The sequence below is a fragment of the Diadema antillarum genome, unplaced genomic scaffold (genome assembly GCF_040938485.1).
Source record: "Diadema antillarum isolate AM-2024a unplaced genomic scaffold, OU_Dant_1.0 scf00000025, whole genome shotgun sequence".
NCBI lineage: Eukaryota > Metazoa > Echinodermata > Echinoidea > Diadematoida > Diadematidae > Diadema > Diadema antillarum.
In genome coordinates, this window is record NW_027270914.1 from 5,018,760 (window position 1) to 5,035,502 (window position 16,743).

General features: G+C 39.0%; 1 protein-coding gene across 4 annotated transcripts in view; it reads right to left on the reverse strand.

Moving 5' to 3' along the window:
- The window catches only part of LOC139733790 (dihydropyrimidinase-like), a 136,802-nt gene that overhangs the window by 53,474 nt on the left and 66,585 nt on the right, over positions 1 to 16,743 (reverse strand). The window contains exon 1 of one of the 4 annotated variants that reach the window (XM_071644613.1): positions 11,845 to 13,025. The exons of the other annotated variants lie outside the window; for them this stretch is intronic. Within the exon in view, the coding sequence (XP_071500714.1) occupies positions 11,845 to 11,880 (36 nt within the window). The 5' untranslated portion in view covers positions 11,881 to 13,025. Of the gene's footprint in view, positions 1 to 11,844; positions 13,026 to 16,743 lie in introns of those variants that run through there. 4 annotated transcript variants of the gene reach the window in all.

Genomic DNA, 16,743 nt, shown 5'->3' on the forward strand with positions numbered 1-16,743 from the left:
CTCTTATTACTGGATTTACAGAGGATACAAACTCTGGAAAGTAAATAATTGTCTATTCCTTTTGAAAAATAAATAAACAAACAGTTTACTTACATAAACATTTCTGATTTCAACTGGAAATTGGGGGTGGACTTTGCCCAATAGTATCTTCAGATCTACTTAGAGGATTCTCAGAAAACAAAAAAGGAGGGCTGTTACTAATAAATTATCGATCACTTCTTTTTCTCTCTTTTTTTCTTTTTTTTTAAGTTGCACGAATAGCTGTACCTTCTGAAGCATTCTACTCTGGCATCAAACCAAGACATGTTTTGTTACAAGAAGAAAAGGCAGCAAATCCTGTCTTCTTGCTCACAATGAATTCACCCTGGGGTAATCCCTTTAGAACATCACAATATCCATGTAATCAGGGACACAACAATATAACATCACTCTAATCCCTCTCATGTGAACAACACATAATGAGTGTGCATGATAGTGTTTCTCCCGCCCAGAGACAGACTAGCCTTGCTCCCAGGCTGTGAGTTGCTTTTTCCTTCCACAGTGATGCTTTATCAGAACAGTGAAGAGACTATCATAACTCTCAAGTACAGAAACTGTGATATGAACATCATTGAGGCAAAACCAATCATAACTAGAGATTGTAATTTGTCATCACTGACAAATTAAGGTGATCCGATTTTTTTTTAATCAATGATTCGAGTCCTGATACTGCAAAGTCTCAGCTACAACATATTAAAATCTGAGAGAAATTCACCGAAGCATAAGTAAGATAGTGCTTGATAAAGAGAGTCATGTCAATTTTCACATCTAAAAAATTCCCTCCCATAGAGATAACGTCATAGCGAAGATAGAAAAAGAAGTACATATGACCTTTGACCCCACATTGCACAGACAAGATGGCATCAGGGCAAAAAGTGATTATTTTATGAAATGATCCTTGTAACATGGTCTTTACGTGTGCAAAATATGGGGAAGATAAGACATGTATTCACCAAGATACAGGATGAAACATCTATGACCTTTGACCCTAATTTACATACCCAAGATGGCGTCTGATCAAGTAGTTGTTATTTTATGAAATAATGTGCGTGACATGAACTAAACATGTGCAAAATATGGTGGAGATAGGGTATGTTTTTCTTGAGTTATTGCACATAAAGTTGCAAAAAGAAAGAAGTATTTCAATACATCGAAGATAAACTTTAATTTCAACCAAGTTTTTTCACGTGATCTCGACAACGTATGAAAAAACTAAGGGTACACTAACGATAGTGCTACGTCTCAGCTACAACATATTAAAATCTTAGAGAAATTCACCGAAGCATAAGTGAGCTAGTGCTCGATAAAGATAGTCATGTCAATTTTCATTTCCATAAAAATTGCACTCCCATAGAGATTACACGTAAACTGGTCAAATTTGACAAGGTTACCTTCAATCCGTTTTTTCGAGGTGATGTCGTTATCTAATCAAAATTGTGTAATCACATTTATGAAAGAGCATTTCATAAGCTTAAACATATTGAAATTTGGATGAAAATTGGCAAAGGATAAGTGAGATACACTCGAGTGAACTTGAAATTTGATGACGTCATTTTGAAAATTTACTTTTTTTACTTTATTAAGAAATTCGATATCTTTTAATCATTTTGTCAGCATAGCCAGCCCATGAAATGACATGTACAACTCATCAGCTTTCAGAATATGTAAAGAAAATGGGGGGTCACCGTCCATCCTGACGAGTAAAATCCGATTTAAAATTGGCAGTTTTTTGGCATAGTTGCACTGTGTATCCCCATTGACGCACGCGCGGAATTTTGAATTTGACGGGCCCGTATGACGTCATATTGAATCGGATCGACTTGAAACTTGGTAGAAATATTCCTTGACATTTCAGACATCCGATCCATGTGAAAAAATTGAAAATTTCTATTTCATATTAGCTGTGCGTGCGAATATGTGCGCGCGCGTACGCGTCCGTCCAATTTTTTCAATTTTTCAAAAAATGCTCCAAATGGTCTGAAACGTGTGCAAAAAAAAATTTGAGCTCGATTTGAGCATACAAATATTTCAACGCGCGCGTACGCGCGCGTTTTGAGATAAATATGAATTTTGAGAACATGAGTAGAATCCGCTTGACTTGAAATATATGTGACGTAAATTTCATTGAAATATTCCATTCCATTAATGAGATATGCATGAAAATGTGTTTTCATATAATGACGTCATAGTGACGTCACGGTCGACTGATCACTATGATTTTACTTGCGCTGTCGTCTTTGCGACATGATACATCAATGGTATAAGTTTGACATTGAGAGGCAATGCACTTTCTGAGCTAACCTCTGCACAACTTTTGCGGAGAAATAACAAAGAATCAGTACAGATACAGAAGGTGATCCGAAGGATAAACGGATCACCTAATGACATGAGATGCAGATTAGGTATTAGTTAGAGTCAATGTTATGGCCCTGGACAGTACATTCAATTCTCACAGACCTTCTTTCAGAATAAGACTGAGATTAAATGTCAGATATTAGTCTCATTCACAGACTGTCAACTGTCCAATCTCCTTGTATATACTGTCTGCTATGTTTGGCCGTTTGCATTTGCTGTTGCCTATGTTGTTCATGTTTATGGTAGGCCCAGTCATCAGTCATATTCTTGACAACTTTGTTGGATTTATTGAACAATTTACAAACCCTAAATTCCATAAACAGAAACATACACCAAGGCAGCACAGAGCAGATAGAAAATTTATCCCATCTCTTAACAATGGACTGTAGGTATGTATAATTATGACAGCCCTTGAGTGAGGCTAAAATCTATCATGTCATACTTCAACTTCTTAGGAATCATTTAGCTCTTATGATGTTTCGTATAGGCCTACTGTGTGTAATTCAAAAAATTTGCCATCAACATCACTACAAGTTTTAATGCAAGTCTGAATACTACATACCTAACCAAATAATGTGAAAACAATATGCTTCTACATCATCAACTTACCCTTTGCTCAATGGACAAATTGTACAGCATGTCTCAGAACTCTTACAATAAACAGTTTGTATAGAAATTTTTGTACTCTGAACGAAAACAGACGACAACAAAAAATGCCAATGAATAACACATTTGCCATTTCCAAGAAAAAATGTCTCTTAAGCCTGAAAATGCATGATACAGCTTGAGAGAAAATGCCATGATAATGCATCAGAATAAACCTGGCAGAGAAATCAGGTTCCAAATTAATAAGCACCGGCAGCATCTGTTTTTGCCATGACCCACACATGGGCCGCATAATATACTAAGGAAACGTAGCAGCATGCCATGGAGCGACATGGTAGCAGTGACTAATGCAACCAGAGATAGCACAGCCTTGCCTCAATGACATCAAATTCATGCTTAATAACCAAGCTTCAGTGCATATGGCGTGTGGCTAGTCCATATCATTACTTGCACTTCTTGAACGGTTCACTCTATCCCTCCAATTTCAAACAAATCATGAACCTGGAATATGATGAAATGCAGCACAAGCTCTCAAATACTGTAACTGCAATTTTTAGCAAAAACAAATTATTTGATGCGGTGTAGCACTCTAAGCAACACAAAATGGCTGTGAGGCTCGTCGTTCAGAAAATCATTCACAATTTTGTTATCACGATATCTTTACAATTATGTTTATTTTGATATTACTATCAACATTATGATAATTGTTCATTGCAATTACTGATATTGCTTTAATTAGTAGAAATCATAGTAATATTCTCACCTATATCAAGATCACTATATTTTAATATTATCTCCATTATCACTGTGGCCTGACAATATTACTGCAATGTTTTCTCAATTTCTTCCAACAAACTCATGTTGCAAACCCAAAGTGCATCAATAGCATGCGATGAGATTCCAAAGTGCAATGACCGTCACTTCACACACGCACACAGGAATGCGCCTTCCCATCATTCAATGGGTGGGGGAGCTGTCATGTTCCAAACTTGATTCCAATCCATCTTCACCGGATGGACATGACAGGGGTGCGCAGATGTCATCTACAATCCGAGATGATCTATCGCACACATGTACAGTTCCAGACCACACCATGGTTAAGACATGTATGTCTCTTTCTCTTTCTGAAGTCCTATCCAAGTTTATGCTGACTTTATCAATTCATTTTCATAAAGCAGTGCAAAAATTAAGATTTAATTTCAATGAATGGTAGATGTTTTCATCTTTACAAACCAGATATGAATAAGGAAAGTTCTGGGAATCTACACCCTGAGATGTTTTCACTAAACACAGAAACACTACAAATATCTCTATGGTTACCTTTATTTCCTTTCCCATGTTTGAAACACATTACGATACACACTGTCAACATGCATTCCCAAATGCCTATCAAATCGCGTTTCTGAGTTACGTTTATCATCGTTTTTGTGAAAATTGGGAGGCCTTGTCACTGCACAGCTCCATTGTGCAGTTCGCCCCAATGAGCAGAGATGTATAGTTGGCAGTGGTTGGCATGGACAGGTCCAAGCTATAAACACATTTCAAAACGACTTTGCGTTTATTAACTCTGCAGAAATGCATTTTTGGCTTAAATGGGTTTATGATTGCACTTTCTTCTTCGGCATTTTAGAAACTTGTTTCTAAGTCCCATAATCAAATAGCTTTGTATTTATGCCCCTTCAACTCCCTGAAAGTTGCCTGGAAACCTTCATTCTGAATGAGAAGTGAGTTGATAAACGCACTCTAACCCCCTTTTCAGATGCATGCCATTTTATACCAAAACTCGATAACGAAATGACATATAAAGAATCATCGTATAGCCGAAAGATTGTTCAGACACTGATTTGACCGTTCTGGGTAACGTCGTATAGATGTGCAGTTTCTCACTGCGCATGCTGTTATAATCATGAGCGACAGCTGTGGGGTCTCCTATCGCGCGCGCTCCCATTAAGCCCCGCCCAGTTATACCGTTCTATGGTCGCCGTACGTTCAGACGCACAGGGAATGCTGATTCATTATCGAGTTCTAGTTCGAAATGATGCTCTGACCGTCACTTCGCTATACGTCGTTTCGTTATACATCGTTTCGTTAGTCACCATTCAGACGTAATAAATTCATCGTATAGCAATACCGTTTTGGTATATATAGCTATACCGTTCTAGTATAAATTTTTTGTGTCTGAATGCCCTCCAAGATGACCCTACACCATGACTTCTCTCTTTTTCCCATGCCCTATCACGCATGACCCCCGCACCTCAAGGACCCCAAAATGATCCTGCCCTGACCTCCTTAAAACCTTATTCCAATTGAAAGGCAGAATAATGACTGCAGAGACATATGAGGTGGGATTGCAAATTATGGTCTCAGTCAGAATCACGAGAGGTCGCATTCTTATTGCTAAAAATGCCTTAACTCACAATGACAAGCCCCTAGTATACTTGAGCAGGTGTCTATGGGAAATGTGCGTTACAGAAATATCAGTTCGTCCTCAAAGGGTTAATGAGATGGAACTCCAAGTCTGACTCCTACTTTCATGACCCAGTGCTTCTGACAAGCAAGAGGTAGGCTGGATGTCATCCGACTTCATGCTGAATTAGCTCTAGCTTTCATGAACAGAGTGCAAAGAAACAATTTAACCCAAAATTCTTGATTGTAAAAGTTTCACGTATTCTAAGGTCAACTTGAAAATGGAATGACATCTTCCTTGAAAGTCCTTGTATCATAAAAACTATAAATAAAAATAACACAATTATGAAGCCAAGGCCTATGCATAAAAAATACAAGAGACCCGCGGGTCTAGCGCTCACCTGAGTATCGCAAGTTCACCTTTCACGCAGTCACTAATCTAAATTATTCACAGCTCTACCAAAATTTGACGAGGCATTCTCAAGTGGAAGATGAAAATGTACAATAAGGGCCCAATTTTTTCAAGATTCCTTAATTTGGGGGAATTGGGGCCCCCTGGGGCCCTCTGGGTGGGGCATGGTGCCCAGTTTGATAAATTGAGATCCTGACCACCTAGGGATGCTACCTGCCAAGTTTGACAAAAATCCATCATGAGGTTTTCAGGAAGAAGATGAAAATGTACAATTCAGGCCCCCATTTGGACCCTTCCAACCACCCCCCTCCCCCCTACCCCCAAGAGGGGCACCCCTGGATCTCCTATGAACAAACTTGAAACTACAGTCATTAATGTACTCACTCATAGTATTATCTCAGCTCTATAACTTCTGATTCTAGAGAAGATTTTTAAAGATTCCTTCATTTGGGGGGTTTGGGCCCCCTGGGGGCCCCCTGGGCGGGGCATGGTGCCCATTTTAACAAATTGAGATCCTAACCCCCTAGGAATGCTACCTGCCAAGTTTGGTGAAAATGGGTCATGGGGTTCTCAAGAAGATAAAAATGTACAATTTAGGCCCCATTAGGACCCCTCCTCACCCCCACCCCCCCCCCCCCCCCTGGGTCCCAAGGGGGGCACCCCTGATTCTGCCATGAACAAACTTGAAACTACAGTCATCAATGTGCTAACTCATAGTATTAACCTAGCTCTATCACTTCTGGTTCTAGAGAAGAAGGTTTTTGCGGATTCCTTAATTTTGGGGGGTTTGGGCCCCCTGGGGGCCCCCTGGGTGGGTCATGGTGCCCATTTTAACAAATGGAGTTCCTAACCCCCTAGGGATGCTACCTGCCAAGTTTGGTGAAAATGGGTCATGGAGTTCTCAAGAAGAAGATGAAAATGTACAATTTAGGCCCCATTAGAACCCTTCCCCACCCCCCTCCCCTGGGTCCCAAGGGGGGCACCCCTGATTCTGCCATGAACAAACTTGAAACTACAGTCATCAATGTACTAACTCATAGTATTAACTTCGCTCTATCACTTCTGGTTCTAGAGAAGAAAATTTTTACAGATTCCTTAATTTTGGGGGGTTTGGGCCCCCCTGGGGGCCCCCTGGGTGGGGCATGGTGCCCATTTTAACAAATTGAGTTCCTAACCCCCTAGGGATGCTACCTGCCAAGTTTGATGAAAATCGGTCATGGGGTTTTCAAGAAGAAGATGAAAATGTAAAAAGTTTACGCACGACGCACGACGGACGACGGACGACGGACGACGCACGACGGACGACGGACGACGCACGACGGACGCCGGACGAAGGGCGATCGCAATAGCTCACTTGAGCCTTTGGCTCAGGTGAGCTAATAAAAACACTGTATAGGGCCTATATCTTTATACAAAGCCTAAATGAGAAGCCACACACAGAATGCCATGTGGTAGCCTTGTTTCAAGAGGTTTTCCTGTTATGTCTCCTATCATTCAAAACCAATTTGACATTGGAGCTCTGGATGAAAGTCTAGAGAGTTCACTTCCCTTTTGAAAGTGAAAGTATATCAAAGTTGCCACGACAAAAGGGGCGGAGTCATCAGTTCTTTTTCAACAGGTCATGGATCCAACCTACATTTTGTTATTCAAGAGCTGCCAGGGAGTGAGAGTAAAAGTCAAACATCAGGCCAACTTTCACTAAGATAAGACCACAACATAAATGTTTGGCCCTTTCAACTTCCATCGTGAAGTTGAAGACTCCAGACGTTAACGGGTGTCAAGGAAATTCAAGATTTACGGCCACTTAAACATACATTTGGCCTGACTGTCAAGGTACAATTATGTCCAGGCTTGGCAATAGCAGTGGCCGGGAGGTCTGAAGCCACTAAAAATTTATCTTGGGCCACCAGATTTTCAAAAAGGCTATCTTTTGGTGGCCCGATCCCGTGATTGAATTTAGAGTGGATTGTTATGTCTATTTAATATCTGACCACTTAATTTTTTTCCAGCCACCAAAATTTGAATCGCATGAAATTTAAGTATATAGCCAATGGGCCACCAGACAAAAAAATGTATGTCGAGCCCTGTATGATGTGTGAAAACTGAAGGAATACGCTAGCCACCTATCTGCAATATTTTGGTTTTGTAGTTGTTTTGTGCATGTGTGTGTGTGTGTGTGTGTGTGTGGCTACTGGCAGGACAGTTACATTGTATGTAAGCAGGTTTTTGTTTGTATTATTTATATTTTTTGTGGGGGGGAGGGGAAGAAGTGTTCTTTTGAATAAAAGATTTCATTAGCATTCATTTATCATGTACTCCTTGACCGGAGATATGTTCTGTTTATCAATTCTGTATATTTGAATATTTCTACATTTGTTCATCTGAACATTCAAATAGAATGTAAAGCAATGAATGAAATCAAAGCAACATTAAAAGATACTGGAAAAATCTAAGTATTGAAAGTGCTGCAAAGTTTGTTTTTTTTTTTTAAGTTTTTTTGCACTGATGGATCTCAACAGGAATCATTACAGCAAACCACAAGCCAAGTTTAAATAGAGAAATCACTCTCCAGCTAATAGTAATGAAGACAATGATTTGGATTGTATTTGACATGGTTGCCTAGCAACTTTCACTGAAATGTCCCGAGTTCTCTAAAATCATACAACTTTACTATCAGTAAATGCAAATTTAGAAAAAAATTACAGTAAACCAACGCCATGTAACAGCTTACTTGTACACTTGTTCAATAACTTACCATGGAACTGTCAGATGGATTGTCGTGTGATAATACCAGGAAAATTATTCCTTAGGCTGAGGTTGTCAAAGTTTAAGATATGATTAAATTATCTTTATCACACAGTCTAATGATAGTTTTTATCACAGCTGACGAGAAATGATAAATGGGCTGCTCCCCTTCCTAGGCAGAACCATTTAAAAGTAAAGACTTTCGTTTTGTTTTGTTTTTGATATTTTCAGGTTTCTTTTTGTTGGGAAGGGGTATAGAGCCTAAGGTGTGGGGAGGGGGTTAGGAATAGGCCTATCTATATATTTATGTGGCTATATGTTGTATCTCCAAAATACATGCAAAAATGTTGGCACACAGAGGGTATTTTTAATGTGTATATTCATTAGTGTTGTCTTTTGTTTTGGTTTTTTTCTTTCTTTTAAAGCTTAAAAGCCACAAATATGTAGATTTATAGATGCCAATTTACAGGTTTTCAGCCTCATTAAAAAGAAAAATGCAAGCTACAAACTTGCCATCAAACAATTAAAGTTAGGAAAGTTAATCTACGTCATCAGGATCCATACTAATAATAATCAAAACTGCCTACAGAATTTTCACTGCACCAGAACTCCCTATGGTGACATTGTAACCTACAAACTTCAGACAACTCATGTACATTACAGTCTCTGAATGCAAGACTACAGGAGACTATACATGACAATGACTCCCCAATACAGGAAATATTCAATGACACTCAGGCCTGGAAAGATCGCAGGAAACCAATCAAATCCAGTGGAAAACCAGGTCAATGGACGGAAACTCTCTGTTTGGAGAGAAATCATGACCAAGCTTTTATGGATGAGAAGCTCTCATTATCTCAAACAACTACTGAAGAACATCAGGGATAAAATTACATTCTAGTTCTATATTAACTGACTGAATTAAAAAATTCCCCATAAAATCTTCCCTTCAAGCTCACATCAGACCTTGATTGTGCATGACTCTCTGTGAGACCTCTTTTTTCACTTTCTTCAGTGTTCATGGGAAATTCCTGACCAGTTTAGTGAGTCTGAAAAGAAATAGTACAACTTTACTTTGCACAAAGGTGAAAATTTGATTAAAATCTTTGGGAAATTACAAAATTGTAAAATTTCACTGTTTTTGCAAAACAGTTCTTGCACCTGGTCAATATGAATGTGAAAATGGGGGGGGGGCTGAATCTTAAAAATTTCATAACTTTATTTCTTTAGTCTGACTCTGACTTAATTTCTACTATTGTGCTTGCAACATTTTACTCTTATTTATTTTACACAAACTGTTAGCTGGTGCGGAATTCCCCATGAACGTTTCATAATGTAATGTTGCTGTTGCATCAAAAAGTGACCTGCTCATCCAGAATGCCATGCAGAGGAAATGAGGACACCATTGCAGTGTTTTCAGTCTCAGGATGAAAAACAAGTTGTGTTGCAATTGCAGGGGCCACATTGAGCTGGTTTTGCCGACTAATAACATGGAAGTTAGCTTACACGTCAATGATAGTGGAGCCCCAAGCAGGCTATACTTACTGTGTGAATGTTCTCCTAGACAGTTACCTTATAAAGTTGACATTAACCCAAAATACTCACTGTGAAGTACATGGTTACACCACTTTTGATGGTTCTGAGACATTCTAAAGAAGTCTGCATTACTCTAGGAATAACAAGGAGGCTAATATTTCAAGACTACTGACATCTAGAAGCCCACATCTTTCCTTCCTATTTCTGCTCACCTGGGATCAAAGATCACAGTTTAACAGCTGCTTCTCAGCCCTGTAATCCCTAATCCTAGCAAACAATACATGCAGGGTCACAGTTGCACGAACATTACCATCCAAGTATACAATTATACCCCTACAAAATGAGAATCATCTAATCGTCCACTGCTCAAACACTAGTAGCCTAAACAGTGGCCAAGCATGAGATTCCCTATAAAGAAATAGGATCATAGTCCCATCACATCCTTTTGGTGTTACCCCAGGGTTTCCCAGTGCCATTGATTGGGACTATTCAAAACTGACAAAAGATGTACAGTGCCATTCAGTGACTGCATGCATTGGAGCACCAAATAGTATCAATGCAGGCTACTTTCCAGATCACTGAGTGCTCATTTTACACTAAGAGACACTGCATTTACCCCTCAGCTTTGAACTTCATGATTAAAGTAGGTCTATACTGTGAACCTTTCTTTGATTTGTGAGTTTTTTTCTTTCTTTCTTTCAGCCATGCAAAATGATGAAACCACTCAAATCATTGCTACCTTACATTTGATATCATAATAGAATATTCAAATGCTGCTTCTTTTGACAGACACATACACCTGTAGTCTGAAAATTCCCTAATTCTTATGAAACAAGAAATTTTGATTAATCTGACCGATGGGATATAAGTTCTATGCCCAGCATCCTGACACTGGAGAATTGTGGCAGAAACAAGGTTCCCTCTTCTGCCTGTTTCCATTTTATAAAGACCAATGCGGCCTGCTCACAGCACACACACCGGTACGCAATGGAAGATATAATTGAAGAGTGCAGTGATAACTCCTTGATATAGATAAGTAGGCATGCCATAAACATATGATAAAGGTGGCATGCAGAAGCCCTTTACTGCTATCTCAAAAACATATGGTATACAGGCATAACACATATTTCTCATCCAACCCCCTACCCTTTTCAAAAAGATTCACATGAAACTTGTCGTTCGTCAATGCTGAGTCCAGATAACTAATGACCACATTGCTTGCATTTTGCAATAGATTTAGGGAGGGTTTTCTTCACACAGCAGGTATTGCTGCATTTAATCTGCATTTCATGTAATCTATATGTTCCATACAGCTAAGACGATTAGTGTTAAAAGCTACAGAAACCAAAACTGTAGCAATTTGTAAGTCTTTACGCATCACTTCATATCTGACAGCTTGCGGTAAATATCACATTTCTCACCGACAATGAAGAAGACAAGCTTGAAGTGAAAACAATGGCTGCCATCATGTGACAAGAAGCTAAAATGACTTCACTTTTTTTTACCGATAACCATTGTGTAGGATAGATGTAGGACCTATACTGAACTAAACCTCTAAGAAGAAATTTATACCAGTTAGACGAATCACTGAAGGGGGGTAAATATATCTCCAGATGGAAATGCAACATATATCTTACATTATAGTTGATTCGTAGAGCAAGTAGAGGTTGCAGCATATGACAGGGTTATCCCTGCCCATACATTACACTCTAACCCAGTCTGTAAGCTTGAGTAACATAATTTACCTTAGGGACATTTCGGAATTTTGATGGTGTTGTCATCTTGCAGTTCAGTGGTGTGAGCTTTCCCTTTAAAAATCCACCTGTGTGTTACTCCAGAAAGGTGTGAAATTCCAACGTAAGGATACAAAATTTCTTCTTCTTCTTCTCCTTGGGTCTTTTCCTCAGCACAGGAAAATTTCAAAAGAAAGGCTGGGGAGAAAATGTCTTGCTCGCTCAAAATTTTGACTAAAAGATGAGCGACAGACTTGACTGAAGAATGCAAAGCAGATGACAGAGGAGATCAAAAGTGAAGGAAGCAGCAAGAGTTGTAAAAGAGTTACTCCATGGGAGTCAGCGAATTACTATAGTGTGGCACAGTCATCTCAGGAATGATCAGTATGATGAATTTGACACTTGGCTATGTTTATTGCACCCAGGTGATGGTTGGAAGTTCAAATTGACACAAGAACAATTGTCAGTCTGCTAATTGACGAGGTTATATCCCAAGACAAGGACTACCGGCATGCATTCAATCACCAGAAACCAACTACAAACTATCTGGTCTCTCTGCCCAGGGTAAGGTTGTAGCACAGAAGATAATGAGGTAATTGCACTCAATTTGTAGAGGGGGGAAGTTTTGTTTTGGGCTGATGAAGAGAACTAATTTCGACAGCTTTCATGGGATCCAACAACAGGGCAGCCTCTCTCTCAGTGTATCGAGTGGGGGATGGTTGACACCTCAGCTTAGGCAGGCGAGAGACACGTTGTAGCGGTTGCCGCGGCTGTTGCAGAAACGTCCGTCGACAGGTGTATCTCTTTCCTCAACAACCACTTGTTTCTCCCATGCACTCGCGAGATATGCCTGACGAGTTCACACTCTTTTTACTGCCACAACACACACATGTGCTAGACCCTGTCCGCGAGAGGATGAGGGAAGGGGAAAAAAAGCCAAGAGCTAGCTGCAGCACCTTTCCACACACAGGAAGACTTCAGTTTCAGACAGTTGTCTTTTTGGCGTTGTGCTGTGAGCGATCTGCAAGGCCACAACCTCCTCTAAAGCATCCGACTCTGGCCCAGATCATGCAATCCTAATCCAGAGACTGGGACATATAAACATATACAATACCAAATGCAATGGGTATATATGTTTATGTATCTCCCAAACAGAGGTGGTATATACGCCTACACTGGAGATACAAGCTTCTCCGATGAGTACACTTGCAATCTACCTACATGAACGAGTCCTGTGCGGGCGCCCATGTGGAGAAACATATTGGCGGTAATACGAATAGATCAATGTACAAGTGTATAGGATTCTGTGTGTGTGTGTGTGTGTGCCGTGTGTGCGTGTGAGTGTGTGTTGTGTGTGTGTGTGTGTGTGTGTGCTCCTTGTCAGGGACGCTGCAGTAAATGTATGCATTCCCTAGCTGCTGTGTGCATACATATATTTGCATGGAAGGCTTCTGTGTGTGGGTCATCAGCATAGGGCCAAGCATCTCACCATTCTTCACACACCCACCTTTTTTCCCCTCCCTCTCTCTCATTCTCTCCCTCTTATCTTCTCTCTCCCCCTGTCTGTCTCCCTCTCTCTCTTTCTTTCCCTCTCTCTCCCTCTCCATCCTTCTCTCTATCTTATCTTGCTGTAGTTTAATAAAGCACCAACCCTGGCCTACATGTCCATACAGATGGCAATGGTTTCATGTCCTCACACATGTAAATGACATGCAAAACATATTTTACTGCAAAACATTCCCTTTGATCATGAATATTCATGAAGGTCATAAAGGTCTGTCATTTTCAATGTAAAGGGTCTACAGCTTGAACTATAGGCAGGAAGAAAATGTGATATATATCTCATAAAATAAATGACTTTGACTATTTGGTGGTGTTTTTGTTTTTTGTTTTTGTTCGTCCACTTGCTTTCTGTTCATGACAATTCTCAATCTTCATTTTTATAGACCTACTTGGAGTCCATTATTTATGTTAATGTGTTGTATCATCATTACATTTGCTTGTGATCACTAAATGAACATCTTATTCTCACCATCACCATTTTCTTTTTTTGTTTCAGGTCGTTTTGGAGCTGGCAAATATTTTCATGTATGCACCTTTTCTTTTTTTTTTCTTGGAATTTCTTTCAATCCAAGTTTTTCCCTCCATTTCTGTATGTATATCTGTCCCTCTTCAGAATGGTGCACTCTTGTTTATGAATATTAATTTATGTTTAATAAGGCACGACACATTCCAGTGTTGTTTAATACAGGGATGTCGAGTGACCATGTTTATAATTATGACTGCCTTATTGGCTACAATTTCTGATTTTAAACTAGATATGACTGTGTTATAAGATAAGAATCCAAAAGTGCATCACAATGTTTTTTTCTCAGGCTGCACAGAATGATTCCAGTTACTAAATTTTCCTAATTTTACTAGTACAATGACTATAGCTGTAAGCCATCAATGACAACATGGCCTAAATAACAAACTATGATATCACACGGTATGTACCTGTGTAAAAGGTTGCACATTTTAGCTCAAAACCAATAGTTTTGATTTTAACCCGTTGAGGACGGGCTGATTTTGTTTCTATATGCATTCCCCATACACTTGCTCAAGTATACTCAGAACTCATCCTCAACGGGTTAAAAAAGGCACTACTCTGGTTTGCATATTGCAAGTGTGGATAACTTATCTGCTATTGAATCAAGGCAAAAGGTATTAGCTCTTTCGAGTATAGACAACATAAAATAGTCCATGGTATGATATGCATTTTTGCCCATTCCTTGTTTTGTTATTACAACATGAAGATAAAACTGTGCAAAGCATTTTTCGACTTTGTTTTATTCTGGTTAATCAATTCTATCATTTGTAAAATGTTGGCAGTCAGCCAAATTGAAAACTCACAAAGTCATCTTACCAGACTATAGTGTGAAAATTCACTCTCAGACAGCAAACATTGCAGAATAGCTATGAATGGCATAATGAGTTTAATTTCCTACATCTCTTGCATATAGATCTTTTTAATCTGTGTTGATCCTTTTAGAATTTGAAACCCCAATGATAATCTATTTCAATGACCTGACACAATTTGTGAAATGGATTTCAAAACCATTCATTTTTCTCTTCTTCTTCTTCTTCTTCTCCTTCTTCTTCTTCTTTTTCTTTTTCTTTCTCTCCTTCTCCTCTGCTCTTTCTCTTTCCCTTTCTTCATCTTTCCATTCTCCTCCTTCAGATCTTTCTGGATTTTTCATCCTTTCTACATTCAACACCTTTTTTCATCCTCTTGAATTTGTGTCTTCTCTCCTACCAGCAGAATAATTCAAGTATAAAAGATTTATCTTCTCTTCTAATAATATCATAAAGAGAATTGATGGCAACTAAGCATACAGCCTGACTATATTGATACCACATTGATTTATTCTATTCAAAGAATGCCACCACATCAAAATTTAACTACATGGAATAATCAAGCCCTGTCTATTAGCCAGCTATTATCTTATTAGCAGTCCCAAGGTCTGTGAAATTAACTTCTTCTTTTTTTTCTAAAATTATACCATAAACACAGGTTTTATAGAAAGATTCTTTCACCAAACATATTTTTTTTGTCACTAATCACATGATGTAGAAATCGGAAAGACTAGTACCAATGGTGATGCTACGCCCCCCCCCCCCCCCCCCCCCCCCCTTTAGCCCCACCGTTGGTATGGGACTAAGCAAAAATTTGCAAGTGTAAAAAGCCCTTTAGTCACATTTGGGAATGTTGGTTTTGTTTTTGGTATTGTTTCTGTTATGGGAGTGGTAGATATTACAAAATACCAAGCCACTAGTATCTATTCAATCCACTAACCACTAAATTTGCCCACATCTAAAACCTTGCCTTGCAATTCAACATCTATTTTCATCCACAGACTTTGATGTGACATGTAATCCAACTGAACTGACACATTATTAAAGCAAGAGATATGGAGATATAATTAGGCCGTGTAATGAGGCATATGGCTATATGATCAGGACAGCACACTACAAGCTGGCATCTGTGTGTCTGTACATTATTACCTTGTGCGTGCATTTTCTCATGGAGTACATTGTATTATATTCAATGTCAATGTCTTTGACTATATCACTCATAGGTTTCTCTATTTCAAAAGGTAAATCATAGATATCAAATCTAATTGGCAGAAATTCACTTCTCTTTCAGTAGATATTAACATCTGTAAGCTGAAGACAGGCAATGCAAGTTAGCATCATTTTATTCCTTGCCCTTTTTTCAATTCTTTTCTGCTTTTACAATTCCTTCATCTGAAAAAAAAAAAGTCAATTGTGCATGGAATACAGAATTATACATTTGTACATCTATGATTTTTTCCCACTGTAATGAATACCAAACTATCTGCCCCACTTTGGATGACACCATTCTGATGGACTTGGAAAATTCATCATGAATAACCATTAAGTTTTGATAACCATGTAATGTAGCACTAACTTGAGAAAAACATATTTTTTTAAAGCCTAAATATTTACTTGAATTGCAAGCACTAAATAGTCACATACAACCTGCATACAACTTCTAAATACAACTGCAAGAATATGCGTCACTCCTGAAGATGAACAAAGCCTTTCTGACTGCAATATGAAGCTCACAGTGAATTATGCTTAGCAAGGACAAGTCCCATTTGGAGTGCGCCGGGAGTTTAATTTATGCGGATGCTAAATGAGGAGCCCTGGCCCCGGAACCTGCACAGCAGTCTCTGAGTCAACACAATCCATACTCACACTCTGCATGGCACACATCATTCACTGCATAAGCTTGCATTAAACTCATCAGAATATACCTTCTGCTGCTTTAATCTGTCCTTGGACACAAAATACTACATTCTGACATTCTTTCTCTATTCGCTATCTCTCTCTCTATATATATATCTT